At 44.9% G+C, this 20,510-nt stretch overlaps 1 protein-coding gene across 2 annotated transcripts in view; it reads left to right on the top strand.

Moving 5' to 3' along the window:
• LOC142255004 (stabilizer of axonemal microtubules 4-like) overlaps positions 1-20,510 on the top strand; it is a 49,510-nt gene that overhangs the window by 11,317 nt on the left and 17,683 nt on the right. Inside the window, exons 2-10 of one of the 2 annotated variants that reach the window (XM_075326426.1) lie at positions 3,778-3,913; positions 4,018-4,171; positions 4,280-4,408; positions 7,069-7,132; positions 13,656-13,762; positions 14,722-14,790; positions 18,736-18,822; positions 18,915-18,995; positions 19,078-19,166. In XM_075326426.1, the coding sequence (XP_075182541.1) occupies positions 3,778-3,913; positions 4,018-4,171; positions 4,280-4,408; positions 7,069-7,132; positions 13,656-13,762; positions 14,722-14,790; positions 18,736-18,822; positions 18,915-18,995; positions 19,078-19,166 (916 nt within the window). The remainder of the gene's footprint in view (positions 1-3,777; positions 3,914-4,017; positions 4,172-4,279; positions 4,409-7,068; positions 7,133-13,655; positions 13,763-14,721; positions 14,791-18,735; positions 18,823-18,914; positions 18,996-19,077; positions 19,167-20,510) is intronic. The other variant, XM_075326427.1, reaches the window with a different exon arrangement.

Genomic DNA, 20,510 nt, shown 5'->3' with positions numbered 1-20,510 from the left:
TGGACAGGATACTACAAGGATGGGCAGAATACTACACGAATGGGCAGAATACTACACGAATGGGCACAATACCACAAGGATGGGCACGATACCACAAGGATGGGCACAATACCACAAGGATGGGCACAATACCACAAGGATGGGCACGATACCACAAGGATGGGCACAATACCACAAGGATGGGCACAATACCACAAGGATGGGCACAATACCACAAGGATGGGCAGAATATTACAAGGATGGGCAGAATACCACTAGGTCGGGCAGAATACTACAAGAATGGGCAGAATACTACAAGGATGTGCAGAATATTACAAGGATGGGCAAATACTACAAGATGGGCACAATACTATAAGGATGGGCACAATACTACAGGGATGGGCACAATACTACTGGGTAGAATACTACAAGCCTGGCACAATACTAAAAGGATGGGCACAATACTACAAGGATAGGCACAATACTACAAGGATGGGCACAATACTACAAGGATGGGCACAATGCTACAGGGCACAAGTATGGACAATACTACAAGGATGGGCACAATACTACAGGGCACAAGGATGGGATACATTACTAAAGGGCACAAGGATGGGATACATTACTACAGGGTACAAGGATGGGCACATCACTACAGGGCACAAAGATGGGCACATTACTCAGGGTACAAGAAAGGGGCACATTATTATAGGGCACAAGGATGGGAGACATTACTACAGGGGACAAGATGGGGACATTACTACAGAGGACAAGTATGGGGGACATTACTACAGGGCACAAGGATGGGGACATTGCTACAGTATGGGGGACATAACTACAGGACACAAGGATGTGAATATTATACAGGACACAAGGGGGACATTACTACAGGATGGGGGACATTACTACAAGATTTTGGCTTAGATGACTGTATGATGCTTCTAATTGTAAAACAATATTAGAAGTAGGGGATAAAATGTAAAAAAAATATTCAAAATAAATCAGGACTTTTTTGCCATTAAAAATGATATATATATATATATATATATATATATATATATATATATGCCTTGCTGGCGCTTTGTCGCTGCAACAGTGGTTGGTGCACGGTGCCGCACTATAAGGTTTAGGATAGGGACCCACTCAAGAGGTTTGCCGTGAAGTGGCAGTGGGCTTAATACAATCTGATCAGAATGGTAACAAAAGAACCTCATGTTTTATTTAATTAATTTTTTGCCTAGCGGCTTTAGATCATTGTATTTTTGTGGGATGTGCCATCCATGTCTTTTTCTCCATAGCATATATATATATATATATATATATATATATATATATATATATATATATATATATATATATAACATATATGACCTTAACTAAACAAAAAGCGCAGGTTTGTTATAATCAAGCAAAAAATGTTCAAAATAGTGATCCATAGGTGTATAGAAAAAAAAACATGGAATCATTAAAAATGTCACTTTGTCCTGTAAAGAATGTGGCCCCCCCTCAATTTTTTTTTCTATGTGCGGCCCATTCCCCCAGCTGAGTTTAAGACCCCTGATCTAAAATATGTTCATTTTCAATAAAATTTACTGTTGCCAGATAGTTATAATGCCTGAAAGGATAACTCCGGGAGTCACGCATACAGACTTATATGCCTTCTGATTTCAAAGTAGCCACGGTATAGCAGTATCCATCCGCTCTTCTCTCCCTAGTTGCCAGGCAACCCCTGACGTGGCGGCTACATCACCATGCCTACCATACTATCACCAGTCCCAGTGCTAATATGGGCAAATAAATCATTGTGTGGGGAGGTGGGGGGTGGGTCTGCCATACTACTTGGCGTGCTGCCTCCATGTGATCATATATATATATATATATATATATATATATATATATATATATATATATATATATATATATATATATTATACACACACTTATTTTGATTAGTTTAATTTTTCTGCTTGCTTATATACTGCCATCCTATTCTCCTGTTATTACCTTCACTGTTCATATTAGGTCTCACACCCTGTATTCCTTATCCAGTATGTTTTTGGGATGCATCCACAATTATTAGACATATCCTCCAATTAGATATGCCATAAATGTATATTAGATGAGGGTGCCATAATTTAAATTCCCATACAAATGAATAAAAATTCCGACACCTCTCCCCCACTGACAGCAGCATGCATTTTTTTAGATATATGTAGGTCCCACTGGTGAGACAAGTATGTCCTATAGCATTTATGGCATTTTCTCCAGATATAGTATAAATATTTGACATGTAAATGCCGCATTAAAATATTTTAAATGCATGTGTGTACAGAAAAAGTACGTACTTGAAGGATGCGAATACTTGTTTCTTCTTTTGTGACAGTGTAGCGCCCCTGAACCACTCAGGGCACTACTAGGTACTGCATCAACACCGGGATGCAGGACCTACCCTCAGGTACCTGGAACACCAGTGCCAGTGACACCTGCACACACTAAAATCCCAGTTTCCACTCCACACCAGGGGTAATTGGCTAGTCAGACACAAAGGGATGGCCACCTAGAGGGCAGAGCCAGTCCAGGGGACTAGACAGCCTGGTGGGAGGGGACAATAGAGAGTCGAGTTGAGAGTGGAGTAGAGAGTCGAGTAGAGAGGAGAGTGAGGTGCCTTGAGCTGGGTCGTGTAACGATGACCCGGGGGCACAGAAAGTGGCCACCAGGGTAGGTACACCCGAGTACCACTGGGACCAGAGCTCTGACATGGCATGGGGCCCTAGGTCAGGGGTCAGTTTCACATGGCCTAGCAAATACCTGCACAGTGAGGAAACCTTCACGGACCCCACTGACCCACAGATTCGAGGGCATCAGCAGTAACGGGAGGATCAATTCCCGCCGTACAGACAAGGAGACTGCCCAAAAAGGGACAGTCGGGCCCCAAACCAGTTCCACGCTACAGAGACCCAACCACACTGAGGGTGCCAGGGACAGAGCAACCGAGTCATCAAACTGGCGCTGGAAATACAGGGAACTGAACCCGCCGTCCTAGGGTCCAACTGTGAGTAAAGACTGTTAACTTATAATCCATGGTGTGGCCTCCCTTCTTCGGCAAAAGTCTCCACCATACTTCCCCCGGGGCTCAGCCCTACCTACGGAGGGCCTACCACCACAGCTGCCATTACCACCAGTCCTAGGGATAACGAACTCAGCAGCGGCGGTTCCACTATCTTAACCGCAACCCACAGGTGGTGTGACACCAATGACTTTAATCTCTCCTGTAAATACTACCCATTAAAAAGCGTTCTCAGGGTCACGGAATTGGGCAACGGCCAGCATTCACCCGTGACACAGCATCCCCGTAAATATATGGCCCGGGACCGAGTACCCCATAGCCCTGGGTGACACAACAGCAAGGCATCTGGGTCAGGGTGCATCTACTACCTCTGCCCACCCCTCCCTCTATATATATGCTGATAGGTTCATATACAGGGATAAATATATATACTTCTTATAACAAAATGTGCTTCATCCGCTAATGAGTTTAGCAAGTGTAAAGCTTATTTTTGTCTTCTGTGTCTTTTTTCCTTTTTTTTATTTCCCATCTATCTACCTTACAAATTGTCTCTTCATTGCTGTCATACTGCAGCTCTGAACGTAGCAGTGTCCCCCCATAGATGCTTCACTCCAAGGCAGATATGTGCTGCTCGGGTAGTTACACCCATGCACATATAGCAGGCAGTACTGTGCTCTTCTACAGTAAGAAGTGTATTGATTCTTCTCATGGTCCTCAATGCTGTCCTGCAGGTCGGCCAGACGTTCCCGCTGTCAGGGTCCTGCACGCTGGCTCCAATTCTCATCGCAGTACTGGGTACCAGTCTAACTTCCGACCAGTTGTGTACTACTCCCCCAATCTGGACAGGAAGGATAACCCACAGATGGGGTGAGCTCTTCATGCCTCTATAATAATTGATTTATGACTATTTTATTGTCATTGAAATTACATTTCTCTGTATGAGTCATCTTGCTTGTCTTCCCCTACATCAGCCTGATCCTGAGGGGCAATTACACATCAATCACTAGCAGAGACTTCGCCCCTCTTAATCACGTGACCGGGGCCGAGCCGTTACCCCACGCACTTTACTCCCCACAAAGTGGATTCATCAGAAGCAATGAAGTTACCAACCCTAAGTCTAGAACGGTAAGTAATGAGAAAAGATGGCGCCTCTACTACATGGGTAATACCGCACTAACCTCTGTATATATTAAAGAGGATCTCCAGATTATGTATTTTTATTTACTATAATAGGTTAAGTCCGTTCATTTTGACACTCGGGATCACGGTTCTGAAGTTATATCGGGGATCTCACCACAACATCGGCCGCTGCTGTTTGTGCCACAAGGGAAGGGATCTCCAGAAGTGGAAAACTTCCAACATGTGGGTCAATGTTAAGGGTAATCATTAATCACTGTACTATAAAGCAAAGTAACGATAAAAATAACTATGAAAACTAATAATTATGATTTAGGCTTCGCTCACACACATACATTGCTCTCCTCTAAGCTCTGCGTAGAGTATCAACCAAAAATACATGTTCCGATAGAAACCCAACATTTCCTATTATGAGGCTGAATCACTGTGGTCTTTCTTCTTCTGCACCTTCCTGGCAGTGTTTGCCTTTATGTGAATACGCTTTTATGCACTGCTAAGAAAGACGGACCCTGCCAGGACACAGGCCAGGCGCAGTCCAAAGTCAGTCTATCGGCCTCATAATAGTGAGTGAGTGGTTCTGAATCGCCCACCCCAGGGCCTTAGGTGACTCGGTGTCAGGCCGGACTAGTCCGGGGTAGTCAGGGATGGCGGGGCTCAATTCCGTGACCCTGGTGGAGTCAATTAATGATGTGGCGATATTGGGGTGATGATAGTGTTAAAGTTTATATAAGATTCGTGACGCCACCTGTGGTAATTTGCAGCTATGGAGCCGCAGCTGCTGGAAGGGACCTCCGGGGCTGATGTTATGGCAGCTGAGGTGTTTCTTGCTCTCCACAGGTAGAGCGAGTACCCCGGGGCAACCTTTGGTGCTTGGTAGGTTCTATGGTGTTGTAGGTGCAGTGCAGGATAAAGCAGACGACACAGGGCTTGCAGTTAAGATCTTTACTCACTGTTTTCTGAGTCCAGGTGCTAGCAAACCGGTTGCCCACAGTATGCTGGGATCCACTGTCAGGTGCCTCCGCCGATCCCGGGTAGTTCAAGGGCCAGTACCGGTGCACCCCTCCTGTGTCTCTTTCCTGACTGACTTCCTAGCCTTGACCGTTGTAGTTGTGCTGGTCTTGGCCTCCACCACGGGGCCTGAACAAAGGGAGCTAACCGCAGTTGTATCTTGCCCCCTTCACTGGGGATCTGTGGCAGGTTGTGGCCCTGGGCGCTTGCAACCACCCCCGGGCCTTTGGTGTTACTTTTGAGGAGTTGTCTTTCTTCCCTCAGTCTAGGGACCGTCCCTGAATGCAGCCAGATTCCTCCACCCGATCTTTCAGTGGAACAGGCCACGAGCCAATATGCCCTTCCGTGGCCCTGGGATCCTTTCTTGCTCGGTGTTACCTGGGCCTAACTAGACCCCAGGATCTCCACCAGGAACTTCCTTCTGTCACTTTCTCTTCAGACTTTACTCCTTCACTCTCCTGAGGTAACTACCTCCTTCTCCTTCTCCTTCTCCTTCTCCTTCTCACACTCTAGACTTGACTGAACTGGAACTTCCTGGTTCCCTTATCTACTCACACTTGCTGACTCCTCCCACACACCCACTGACTAGGCCCCACCCTCACTATTGGGAACAGAAATGGGACTTACGGCCCCATGAATACATCTATGGGGGTTGCTGCCACTATCCCTGACCCAGTGTCTGCCTACCAATTGGTGTGTGCAAGTTTAGTCTGTGGACCGGCATATGACCTCATTCTTACCCAGGATGGGACATCACACCTCTGGCTGAGGTGCAATATCTCTGTGGCGACGGAAGCCTCAGGGGCACCACAGTTCCATCAGGTCTGGCGGAGTGTCATTGGCATCCTATTTGTTTAGATTATTACAGAAACTACAACACAGAGGTCAGAGGAGAACCAAAGCTTAAAATGACTTTCAGGCCTATAGACATACATGGAGAAGCAGCAGTCATCTATGATTAAGAAGAGCAAATTAATTTTGATAGTTGTTAAGGAGGAATAACAGATTGAGATACTTGTTCTCATCATCAGTGGGGGGGGGTAGTCCTGGAACAGCCATCAATCAGTCATTTATCACCTGTCCTGTACTTAGTTGATCAATGTCTTTCATGGGAATACCCCTTTAAGTGAAAAGGATTGTTCAATTGCTTGGCTGCATTCAGACCTGCAAGAACAATGAGTGAAGAAAGTTTTTGCTTAAAATATCATCAGGTTTTTCTACCTGAGATGACCGCAGCATTATGTAGGGGCTGAGACCCTGATTCCAGCTATGTCTCACTTACTGGGCTCCTTGCTGTAGTTTTGATAAAATCCCTGTTTTATCTGCTGCCTTGTTTTACCATTTGTCTGAATGCTGAGCCCTGTATAACCCCACCCACACCACTGATTGGCTGATTTCTATGTGAAACTGTATATAAGCAGAAATCTGCCAATCACAGGTGTGGGCGGAGTTATAGAGAACTGCCCCAGATAAAGCAGTTTTTAGTGAAAACTACAGCAACCAATAAAGTAAGTGACACATCGTTAGAATCAGGATCTCTGCCCCTACATTATGCTGCTCTCCGATGGGGGAGCAAAACTTGGTGGCAGATTTCCTTTAACATAAACACAATAGGTCATTTATCACTGATTCCTCTCACCACAGTTCCTGATACAGTCCTCTGTTACTACAGCTTAGTCCTTGTTACTTGAATGGGGTCCATTGCGACACCTAGTCTTATGTGATTTTGTGGCAGACACTGCAGATTCATACAGTCTCTTTACCTTGCTAATCTGTGGTGGTCTTGGAAGTTGGACCCCACTAATCACACATGATGTACTATCCTAACTATCTAAATCTGCTTATTTTCCTATACTAAACTCAACTTATTGCCACAGGGGCCATCGTTCATGTCTACAGAATACAAAACCAGGTTCACACCGAAGGCATGTCATCGCCCAGGTGAGACTTATATAAGAAAGGTGCAGTCGATGTTTCAAAGATTTTCAGATAGTTAAAGGGGTTGTCTAGTCTAAAATGACAAGTCTGTAGTCACTATTGGACCTGTAGACTTGTGAATCTTCACATTGTGCACATTGCGCACTATGAGAATTCTGCAGTGTCAGAGTATATAGCATACTTGTGGGTACGTGACCTCCATTCCTAGCTCTGGCAAGTCCTCACAGTGCGCACAATGTGAGGATTCACAAGTCTGCAGTCACATAGAGTGACACATAGAGAGATGGCAGATTTTTCATTTTAGATTGGACAACTCCTTTAAGCAGTTGTCCTCTGAACTATTATTTTTATCAGTATATTTTGATGATTGCCTTTCCTCTGCCCTTGCTCACTTGAAGTCACTTACTAAAGGGGGCTTTACACGCAGCGATATAGCTGGTGAAAGCACCCGCCCCCGTCAGTTGTGCGTCACGGGCAAATCGCTGCCCGTGGCACACAATATCGTTAGGACCCGTCACACTACTTACCTGCCTAGCGACGTCGCTGTAGCCGGCGAACCGCCTCTTTTCTAAGGGGGCGGTTCGTGCGGCGTCACTAAGCGGCCGCCCAATAGAAGCGGAGGGGCGGAGATGAGCGGACGTAACATCCCGCCCACCTCCTTACTTTCTCATTGCCGGCGGCCGCAGGTAAGCTGTAGGTCGTCGTTCCCGAGGTGTCACACGTATCGATGTGTGCTGCCTTGAGAACGACGAACAACCTGCGTCCTCAACAATCAACGATTTTATGAAAATGAACGACGTGTCAACGATCAACGATAAGGTGAGTATTTTTGATCGTTAATGGCCGTTCGTTGGTGTCACACGCAACGACGTTACTAGCGATGCCGGATGTGCGTCACGGAATCCGTGACCCTGGCGATATATCGTTATATACGTCGTTGCGTGTAACGGTAATAAGATTGATTAAACCTGGCTCTCTGTGCGATTTCTAGGTGCTCAGAGAAAATAAGTCCATCCGAAAAAGAGTAGCTCTGGCACACTTAAGGAATGAAGACAAGAAGAAAAGTCGTTTTGCTGCTCAATTGTATATATTTATTTGTGCATAAAAAATAGATTAAATCTCATCCCCAACATTTCGACCATATATTTGTGGTCTTTCTCAAGGGTAGGATTTATCTGAGATAATAATGATAAAGAAACACATAATCAATATACAATTTATCTCTGTACAATAAAGATTTTTACGAAAACAGGATCATAATGTTTGGTCTAACACGTATATCTGTTTGACATAATTTTAGCACAAAATTTAAAAGAATTATGTACTTATATGATACAAAGATGATATCAAAAGTGAGAAACAGTAATCGCCTCCTATCGGGGGAACTATAGGTTATCGAGTATAGAGGGTAGAAATTGCAAACATACACCCACCTATAGGGAAAACAGGGCTAATAGGTAATTTGTGACTGATGATCGCCATAATAAGATATTGAGTTAGATAATCCTGTATAAGGAATAGAGACAATATGTTCAACATACAAAAATGTATGTATGGCGAGGAATATGAACAATAATAATGATTACAGTATGCATATATTATAATTACCTTATGCACCGATGTCATGTGATAATTACTGAAATCCGTGTCCAAGACCAGGACGCAGTGTAAGTCTGTTAGAGACGTATAAAAGGAAACTAAATGGATACATATATCAATGTTAGTATGGTTCATACCTTATATAACGGCAAAAGATTTTTTACAAAAATCAAAATATCTCTAATAAAATGCATACTGTATCAATTGGTAGTTGGAACCATATGTAAATGGATATCAATATACAGAGAGTGAAGGAAACATACAGCATGTATCTACCTAATGTGTTCTGCTTTAGTGGAAATGGTTCGTTTTAAATAGTACATACCTTTACCTTGGTGACACAGGGTGTGGGCCCTCAGGAGAGTGTGCACTCTATTCATGGCCAGAGCGTTATGTATACTGTGGCTGGTGATGTGCCCTCCATCCTGCTTCCTGTGCAGTGGAATGCAGTGTGCAGGCCGGTGGAGCGCACACCGCGCATGCGCAGTGTATGTGTCCCACACCGCGCATGCGCAGGGCACGCAGCACAGGCCAGAGTGTGGGAGGGACCATGGGGCGGTGTCTGCAGGTGCTGCGCGTGTTGCGCGTGTCTGGTGACGTCACTCAATCCCTCCCGGGAGGGAAAACGAACCATTCACTCCCTAATTTTACATCCATGGTAGACTGTCACTCACTCCTATTTATATTTATGTTCTATTTTAGACTTACATCATCATAGCCCTTCACGGCTTTCAACTATCCACATATATTGCCATTTAGGGTAATTGCTTATGCAGGCATCTCTCCTATAAGCCGGCATTGGTCACATATTTACTGCTGTTTATTCATTATGCATTCACCAGGTGCTTATAAACCTTTTTGAGAAGTGTTTATTCTACATCAGCAACTCTTCTAATTTCTTACCCCCTGTTACCACATACAGTGCCTACAAGTAGTATTCAACCCCCTGCAGATTTAGCAGGTTTGATAAGATGCAAATAAGTTAGAGCCTGCAAACTTCAAACAAGAGCAGGATTTATTAACAGATGCATAAATCTGTCAGAATTCCGGGATTTCCAGTTCTCTTTTGAAAGAGCTTGCCCTCTGTTAACATGGAGTTTGCTGTTCTGTTGCCCTACTTCCTGTCCATCTGTTTAAAAGGCCGCCCCTAAGCTTAGTCAAGTGCCTGAGTATACTGCTTGCTGTGTACTCCTGCTTTGCTGCTCTTGGTTCCTGATTGACATTTGGATCCTCCTGAAAAACAACCGACACCGACTCTGGACTTCACCTGGTCTCATCAAGCTGTGCCCGGACTCCGTCTGCCGTCTTTGGTCAGCACTTCTGCCCGGTTCCTTCCGGTTCGTAACCACTCTGGACTCTCATCTCGTACGGACATTTTTGGACTATACCTATTGCCCTTTGTGTCCCGGCTGCTGCGCATTTAGGCCTTCTGGGGTGATTGACAGACAGTCCCTGTATAGGGGTTCGCTCTTGGTGGTCTCCCTGGGGGAGTCCGGTGCGTGGCCCCGGGAATTCCCTTCGCTCCGATCCTGGAAGGTATTTCCTGTGTTTTATGTTCTACTGTGTTTTTGTTCCGTTTATGTACATATTGTTGGTTACATATTATAAACATCTCTGCACCAAGAACTCGTCTCTGGTTGTCATTGCCCTAACGCAATCGAAATCCTCAGTACATACAATAGTATTACAAAATCTTACAAACCAACAAGTTATGTTGCTCAGTTAAATTTTAATAAATTTTCAACATAAAAGTCTGGGTCAATTATTATTCAACCCCTAGGTTTAATATTTTGTGGAATAACCCTTGTTTGCAATTACAGCTAATAATCGTCTTTTATAAGACCTGATCAGTCCGGCACAGGTCTCTGGAGTTATCTTGGCCCACTCCTCCATGCAGATCTTCTCCAAGTTGTCTAGGTTCTTTGGGTGTCTCATGTGGACTTTAATCTTGAGCTCCTTCCACAAGTTTTCAATTGGGTTAAGGTCAGGAGACTGACTAGGCCACTGCAACACGTTGATTTTTTCCCTCTTGAACCAGGCCTTGGTTTTCTTGGCTGTGTGCTTTGGGTCGTTGTCTTGTTGGAAGATGAAATGACGACCCATCTTAAGATCCTTGATGGAGGAGCGGAGGTTCTTGGCCAATATCTCCAGGTAGGCCGTGCTATCCATCTTCCCATGGATGCGGACCAGATCGCTAGGCCCCTTGGCTGAGAAACAGCCCCACAGCATGATGCTGCCACCACCATGCTTGACTGTAGGGATGGTATTCTTGGGGTCGTATGCAGTGCCATCCAGTCTCCAAACGTCACGTGTGTGGTTGGCACCAAGGATCTCGATCTTGGTCTCATCAGACCAGAGAACCTTGAACCAGTCTGTCTCAGAGTCCTCCAAGTGATCATGAGCAAACTGTAGACGAGCCTTGACATGACGCTTTGAAAGTAAAGGTACCTTACGGGCTCGTCTGGAACGGAGACCATTGCGGTGGAGTACGCTACTTATGGTATTGACTGAAACCAATATCCCCACTGCCATGAGATCTTCCCGGAGCTCCTTCCTTGTTGTCCTTGGGTTAGCCTTGACTCTTCGGACAAGCCTAGCCTCGGCACGGGTGGAAACTTTCAAAGGCTGTCCAGGCCGTGGAAGGCTAACAGTAGTTCCATAAGCCTTCCACTTCCGGATGATGCTCCCAACAGTTGAGACAGGTAGGCCCAACTCCTTGGAAAGGGTTTTGTACCCCTTGCCAGCCTTGTGACCCTCCACGATCTTGTCTCTGATGGCCTTGGAATGCTCCTTTGTCTTTCTCATGTTGACCAAGTATGAGTGCTGTTCACAAGTTTGGGGAGGGTCTTAATTAGTCAGAAAAGGCTGGAAAAAGAGATAATTAATCCAAACATGTGAAGCTCATTGTTCTTTGTGCCTGAAATACTTCTTATTACTTTAGGGGAACCAAACAGAATTCTTGTGGTTTGAGGGGTTGAATAATAAATGACCCTCTGAATAAACTTTTCACAATTTAAAAAAAAAAAATAAAAAAAAGAAATAACATTCTTTTTTGCTGCAGTGCATTTCACACTTCCAGGCTGATCTACAGTCCAAATGTCACAATGCCAAGTTAATTCCGAATGTGTAAACCTGCTAAATCTGCAGGGGGTTGAATACTACTTGTAGGCACTGTAAAGGTAATATCTAATAACATAACTTATATATTCATTGTTAGGTGTGCCTTATACTGGTGTTAACTCACATAGGATTTGTTCCTTGGTCTTTATGATGTATCTAATCATAAGTTGTCTATACCACACAGAAAAAAGAAAAAACCCTCTTTTTTTAATTACTTATACATCTTCTGCTTTCCACTAAAGCAGAACGCATTAGGTAGATACATGGTGTATGCTTCCTTCACTCGCTGTATATTGATATCCATTTACATATGGTTCCAACTACCAATTGATACAGTATGCATTTTATTAGAGATATTTTGATTTTTGGAAAAAATCTTTTGCCTTGATATAAGGTATGAACCATATTGACATATGTATCCATTTAGTTTCCTTTATACATCTCTAACCGACTTACACTGCGTCCTGGTCTTGGACACGGATTTCAGTAATTCTCACATGACATCGGTGCATAAGGTAATTATAATATATGCATACTGTAATCATTATTATTGTTCATATTCCTCGCCATACATACATTTTTGTATGTTGAACATATTGTCTCTATTCCTTATACAGGATTACAGGATTATCTAACTCAATATCCTATTGTGGCGATCATCAGTCACAAATTACCTATTAGCCCTGTTTTCCCTATAGGTGGGTGTATGTTTGCAATTTCTACCCTCTATATGACTCGATAACCTATAGTTCCCCCGATAGGAGGCGATTACTGTTCCCCACTTTTGATATCATCTTTGTATCATATAAGTACATAATTCTTTTAAATTTTGTGCTAAAATTATGTCAAACAGATATACGTGTTAGACCAAACATTATGATCCCGTTTTTGTAAAAATCTTTATTGTACAGAGATAAATTGTATATTGATTATGTGTTTCTTTATCATTATTATCTCAGATAAATCCTACCCTTGAGAAAGACCACAAATATATGGTCGAAACGTTGGGGATGAGATTTAATCTATTTTTTATGCACAAATAAATATATACAATTGAGCAGCAAAACGACTTTTCTTCTTGTCTTCATTCCTTAAGTGTGGCAGAGCTACTCTTTTTCGGATGGACTTATTTTTTCTGAGCACCTAGAAATCGCACAGAGAGCCAGGTTTAATCAATCTTATTACCGTTATACGCAACGATGTATATAACGATATATCGCCGGGGTCACAGATTCCGTGACACACATCCGGCATCGCTAGTAACGTCGTTGCGTGTGACACCAACGAACGGCCATTAACGATCAAAAATACTCACCTTATCGTTGATCGTTGACACGTCGTTCATTTTCATAAAATCGTTGATTGTTGAGGACGCAGGTTGTTCGTCGTTCCCAAGGCAGCACACATCGCTACGTGTGACACCTCGGGAACGACGACCTACAGCTTACCTGCGGCCGCCGGCAATGAGGAAGTAAGGAAGTGCTCTTTTTCGGTTGCGTGTAACGGGGCCTTAACGATGACGGCACTAATTTGTCACTGACTGCACCTATGAAATTATATGGGAAATTGGGAAGGATTGAATTAACTACCTAACATAATACTGAGGTGTCTCTGGACGAGGAAAGCCCCTTTTGTTGACCTCTAATTCTGGGGAAAAAAATTGAATAGGGACTCTCTTCCCCAAGAACCTCATCACATCTGCATTGTCTGACGTCAGATAATCACTTCATATAAAATGTCTAATTGCTCATAATGGACCGGTGATGAGCTTATGTCTGTTATTAAACTTTATCAACTTTTTTTCCAGGAAGATCCAAAACTGAAATAATCGGAGAAATGGAGAATTCGGGATTCACTGAAGGATCAAATTTGGAACCAATCACCCATGATCCTTATTCACAATACCGTGTGCCGGTAAATCTCCTACCATTGGGAAGGACAAATGCTGCTGATAGATGGCAGCTGTAAAGTCACTCATAACTTAATTCAATAAGAGATGGAAACTTTACATCATATATGATGGGACTATGTAGTTTATAGTTGACAGTTAAAGGGAACCTGTTACCAGGTTTTTCCCTTATAAGCTGTGGCCACCATCAATGAGCTCTTATATACAGCATTCCAGAATACTGTATATAGGAGCCCAGGCCGCTCTTTGTAACATCTGGTCCGATGGGTGTCACTGCTCTTGGTCCGTCGCCTCCTCCATCTTGTGGGATTGCCATCCTCTTGTCCAGCCACATGTGAATGATGTGTCCTATGTCATCCACACATAGGCCACCATTGTGCTCCTGCGCATGCGCACTTTGTTCAGACCTGCTGCAGGCAGAGCAAAATACTGTAATGCACAAGTGCGATAAAAGGTCAAAGACCACCCACGCTCACTACAGTATTTTGATATGCTATCAGCCGGGCAGATGAAAGTGCGCATGCACATGAGCACAATGGAAGCCTCTCTGTGAATGATGTAGAACATGCACATGGGACTGGGAAGGAGGACAGCAATCCCACATGATGAAGAAGGCATCGGACCAACAGCAGCGACACCCATCGGACCGGACCGCCAATTAGTTGAGTATTATAATGGTATTTTTTACATTATACAGAGTGGCCTGTGCACTGATATACAGTATTCTAGAATACTGTATAGAAGACCTCACTGATGGTGGCCGCAGCTTATAAGGGAAAAACCTGGTGATGGCTTCTCTTTAATATCCAAGAGGATTCAGACCAGTGCAAGAGTTTACTGATGGAACTTCTTCACTTTTACCAAAATACCTTAGATTTTATTTATATTAGCTGACTAATCACCTTATTCTCTGTTAAAAATATTATTTTACTAATTGATGTTCCTATGTGCTTATATGTCATAGAAAGGATACCACCGCCTGATGGGGCACAGTATTACCAAGACAGATTTTCTGCCATCTTATACCTTGCAGGTAATGACCAGACTATGCGGACCAGCGACGTTCATAAAAAGAAATGGAGTCCTACAGCAAAAGATCATAATGGGCTTCCCCTTACTGTGCCCAGAGCTCTGCGGCATGGCATTAGCTTTCCTCTTCAAGCTCTTTCCATCACCCAGACCATTTCTTAAAACTTGCAATATTGGGAAGAGCTGCACAAGTGGCAGACCAGACTATAATCCATGCCTCCAAGAGCCCCGTAGTAGCCACATGGCTCGCCTGCCTCTATGCTATGTATGGTATTTAAATAGTTCCGAGAGTTTCTCTGACTGTGTGTAGCACCCTAACCAAAAACAGAAGTGCCGGGATACTTTGGTATTGTATGTAGTATATTGTGATGCCATAATATAAAGAATATTACACAGAAAAATGGCTATGGATGCCAGTGACAATTAAACTGAACCTTCTGACAGCACAATATATGTAGCTATTGGAACGGTGCCCCAATTAAATAAAATAATGTGCACACATCACAAAAGATTGGTGAGCAAAAAAAAAAAAAAATATTTGGGCATAAAAAAATTGTATTTAAAAAGGTATTCAGAATCAGGGGCAAGACCTTACACAAATGTAGCTAGTCAGCAAAAAAAAAGGAGCATATGACTATAAGATAGTAATTAAAAATTCAATACTTTTATTCAAACATCTAATAAAAAAAAAAGAAACCAAAAACTGAAAATGTATGAAAAGTAGCAGTGCATGAAGATGGCCAGCAGATGGCACCAGAACATCACAAAGCATTAGTCTATCTATATTGTCTTAGTGATTTGTGATGTTCTGGTGCCATCTGCTGGCCATCTTCATGCACTGCTCCTTTTCATACATTTTCAGTTTTTGGTTTCATGTTTTTATTAGATGTTTGAATAAATTATTGAGTTTTTGATTACCGTATATTCTCGAGTATAAGTCGACCTGAGTATAAGCCGAGGCTCCTAATTCTACCACAAAAAACTGGGAAACCTTATTGACTCCAGCACGGGCGTACCCAGGATCAAAACTAGGGGGGGGGGGCAAGCCATGGTTGTTCAGGTTGTAAAATATTAGAACGGAAAAGGTGAATGAAACGAAAGTTTTAAGAGAATTAAATGTAATTATAGCTCGATTAATGACTCCGCGCCTCTCTCTACACACACACACACACACACACACACACACACACACGCACCCCCATTACCCACCCACCCACACACACACACACTCAATACAATGCACGTTCCATTACCCCTCCCTCCCACACACACACAATACAATACATCCCCCCATCACCCACTACATACACACAAATACCATGCATCCCCCCATTACCATCTCCCCACGCACACAATACAATGCACCTCCCCATCACCCCCCCCAAACAAACACACACACACACAATACAATGCACCCCCCATCATCCCCTCTACACACACACACAAAATACAATGCACCCCCCCATCACCCCCTACACACACACACACACACTGCACCCCCCCCCCACACACACACAATGCACCCCCCATCACCCCCCCACACACACACACAATGCACCCCCCATCACCCCCTACACACACACACACACACACACAATGCACCCCCCATCACCCCCTACACACACACACACACACACACACACACTGCACCCCCCCATCACCCCCTACACACACACACGCACCCCAAGTCACCCCCTACACACACACACACACACACACACAATACAATGCACCCCCCATCATCCCCTCTACACACACACACAAAATACAATGCACCCCCCCATCACCCCCTACACACACACACACACACTGCACCCCCCCCCCCACACACACACAATGCACCCCCCATCACCCCCCCACACACACACACAATGCACCCCCCATCACCCCCTACACACACACACACACACACAATGCACCCCCCATCACCCCCTACACACACACACACACACACACACACACACTGCACCCCCCCATCACCCCCTACACACACACACGCACCCCAAGTCACCCCCTACACACACACACACACACACACACTACAATGTACCCCCCATTATCCCTCACGCACACACAATATAGTGCACCCTCCATTACCCCACACACAATACAATGCACCCTCCATTACCCCATCCCCAGACATAATACATTGCACCCTCCATCACCCCCTGCAGACACAAATTACACTACCCCATCACTACACACTCCTGCCTCCCCCCCCCTCGGAATACAGTACTCCCCCTCTGCCTGTCACAAAGCTGTGTCTCCTTCACAAATGTTCCCCGTTATGTGTCCTCACCCCTCCCCACACATCTCCATTAATTACACCAGTCTCTTCGGCTCCTCCATGGAGCGCTTACTGCTTCCTGATCCTGATGTCTCCTGTGTCCCGCCACCCGCAGCACTGTGATGATGTCAGCAATGTGCTGATCTCATCACGTTGCTGCACGTCAGGGGCGGGACCCAGTCCCGGCACGCTGTTCAAATGTATTTACGTTTGAAAGACGCAAATACATTTGAATAGGAAGGCGGAAGCTACGGTCAGCAGTACCGGCTCTGCTGCGCTCCTCTGCAGTGTGTACATGCCAGGCACACAGCAGCACACAGCAGGGCCGGCACAGCACAGCGCGCTGCCTCCTGCTGCAGCTAGTGTGTCGGGCATGCATGCACACACTGCGGAGGAGCGCGGCGGGGACAGCAGATACAGCGGCCCACTACAGGTACTGGCCCACTGCACCGTGCCCCTGCTTCTGGGGGAGGGCAGCTGCCCCCCCTGCCCCTCGCTGGGTACGCCCATGGACTCCAGTGTAAGGGTGGAAAATTCAGCAGCTACTGGTAAATTTCAAAAATAAAAATAGATTCCAATAAAATGTAATGTGCCCATCCTTGTGGTAATGTGCCCATCATTGTGCCCCCTCCCCTTGTTTCAATGTGCCCATCCTTGTGCCCCTTTCTTGGGCCCTCTAGCAATGTCCCCTGCAGTAATGGGCCCTCTAGTAATGTCCTCCTACTGGTCCCTATTATGCAATAAAAATTATTCTCTCCTGTCCTCTGTTCCCGCAGTGCCTTCAGCTGCTTCTTGTAGAACCCTCCGTGATCACGTCCGATTCACAGGGTTGCTGTCTGCCGTCATGGCTTTACTGCAGTTGAATACTTTACGGCAGCGGTGGTGCAGTGAAGCATTCAACTGCTGTAAAGCGCTGATGGCAGCGGCGGCTCCATCTATTGGACGCGATCACAGAGGGGTCTGTGTACCTGCGGTCTTCAAGAAGCACTCCTTGATGATCATGTCCGGTGCATGGAGCCACCGCTGCTGTCAGTGCTTTACAGCAGTTGAATGCTTTACCGCACCGCTTCCGCCGTTAAGCATTCAACTGCTGTAAAGCCATGGTGGCAGCTTGCAGCAGTGGTTCCATGCATCCATGCACTGGACGTGATCATCAAGGGGTGCCTCTTGAAGACCGCAGGCACACAGACCCCTCCGTGATCGCATCCAATAGATGGAGCCACCGCTGCCATCAGCGCTTTACAGAAGCTGAATGCTGCTGCCATAAAGCAGTAAAGACATGATGGCAGACAGCAGCCCTGTGCATCGGACGCTATCACAGAGGGATCTACGTGCCTTGCGGTCTACAAGAAGCAGCTGAGGGTACCGCGGGAATGGAGGAGAGGTGAGAATATTTTTTTGTGGGACCCTGACCCGAGTATAATCCGAGGGGGGCATTTTCAGCATAAAAAAATGGGCTGAAAAACTTGGCTATACTCGAGTATATACGGTACTATCTTATAGCCATATGCACCTTAACTTCTGACAGCAGCCTAGGTCCATGTAGTTCTTTAGCTTTTTGAACCATGTTGACGTCATCCGCCAGGAGATACAGCAGTGACATAAGTGTGTGATACATTAGTGTCATAGAGGGAAACAAATCCAATCACTGATTCATTCCAGGGCAGAGAGGCTTTACCAGCTCTGGCCGGGCACTCCGACCGAGACAGCGGCTTCTCCAGGGAACTAGACCAAGTTCTCCGTACCAATGTAAGACTCAGTCATCGTATTCCGTTGTGTCCATCACTCATTGTCGTCCTCTGCCATTTAGATTTTCTCTTCTCTTGACAATTAACACACAGGCTCCATTCAATGACTTCCAGCCCAAAGATAGAAATAAGAACAAAGATGAAGTTTTGGGAAGAACGTTCGTTGGGAAGAAGGTGGGTAGCTGGATGTTTCGTAAATATGTAATTAATGCGTTTCGGATTGTAGGTTATAATATATACATTTTTTTTCTTTTAGGAGACCTCTGGATTCAGTAACAATAATCTCATCTATGTACGGTCAGAGAAGGAGCCCCCACAACAGTACCTCACCAACTACAACCTGAGGTGGGGGATCTAGACCAGCTTTAGGGCTCATGCGCACGTAAATGCTGAATATTCTGCAGCGATTTGACAGTACATGTGCGCTTCAAATCGCTGCAGAAACACTGCATAATGGATGCAGGGAAACATGAGGCAATCCAGCAGCTTGATCCAAGAATTTTTAAAAAATTATATTTTTCATTGATGTATAATTAAAAAGTTCATAAAGTCACATGGAGTGGTAAATCAGACAGAGGACGCATTTCGAACGTCTAGTTCTTATTCAGTCTCTGAATAAGACTGAATAAGAACTAGACGTTCGAAACGCGTCCTCTGTCTGATTTACCACTCCATGTGACTTTATGAACTTCTTAATTATACATCAATAAAAATATAATTTTTTTAAAAATTCTTGGATCAAGCTGCTGGATTTCCTCATGTTTCCCTGACCTGGTTTTGCCGATTTTTTTAATCCTTGCACAGTCCATGGTTGGTGTCTCCTACACAGGTAAGCTGGAACATAACCTTTTTTTCTCTTGTATCTCTGCATAATGGATGCAGTATTTTTGTTAAAAAAAAGGCGATTTCGTGCGCTATGGCTGCTGCCCCCAACATAGACAGAGCGGAAGCTGCATCCAGAACGCACAAATAATTGACATGCTGCTTTTATGAACGCACGGATTTGGGTCAAAATTTTAGCACCCAAATCGCTGAGTTCATAAAAGCATCTTGCGCACGTCTCATGCACAATCTTCATAGATTGTGCAGGGGATGCAGGATGCATGCATTTACGTTGCAGTGCAATACGCAACGTAAATGCATGCAGTTAGACAACGTGCGCATGAGCCCTTACCGCTAGTCATATCTGTATATCGTCATTTATACCATATTAATTAGAGAATAGCTCCTTTCTACATCTGAAAACTACATCCAGACTTTAGGAATAATTGGATGTGTCCCTGACTCGCCCACCCCAGGGCTATGGGACACCCGGTGCCGGGCCGGACTAGTCCGGGGGTCGTCAGTGGTGGCGGGGCCCGGCTCCGTGGCCCTGGTGGGTATCAATTAATATGGCTGGTGACTTGGGGTGAATAAAGTTTGTGTTCGTGACGCCACCTGTGGTATGCGGCTATTAAGCTGCCGCTGCTGTATGAGGCTTCCGGGGTGATGGAATGGCAGCTGGTATGGTACTGCTCCCCACAGGTGGAGCGGTGCCCCGGGGCACAGTTGGTGCTCGTGAGAGTCTATGGTGTGATGTGTGAATAATACGGTGCAGGGCCGACAGGCAGTGAAAGAAACAGGCACAAACAGTAGTCTCTTTACCTTCTCCTCTTTTACTTGGCAGAAGTTTAGTCCAGGGAGACCGTC

Source organism: Anomaloglossus baeobatrachus, chromosome 10 (assembly GCF_048569485.1).
Source record: "Anomaloglossus baeobatrachus isolate aAnoBae1 chromosome 10, aAnoBae1.hap1, whole genome shotgun sequence".
NCBI classification, from domain to species: Eukaryota; Metazoa; Chordata; class Amphibia; order Anura; family Aromobatidae; genus Anomaloglossus; species Anomaloglossus baeobatrachus.
This window is presented reverse-complemented; position numbering and strand designations above follow the sequence as displayed.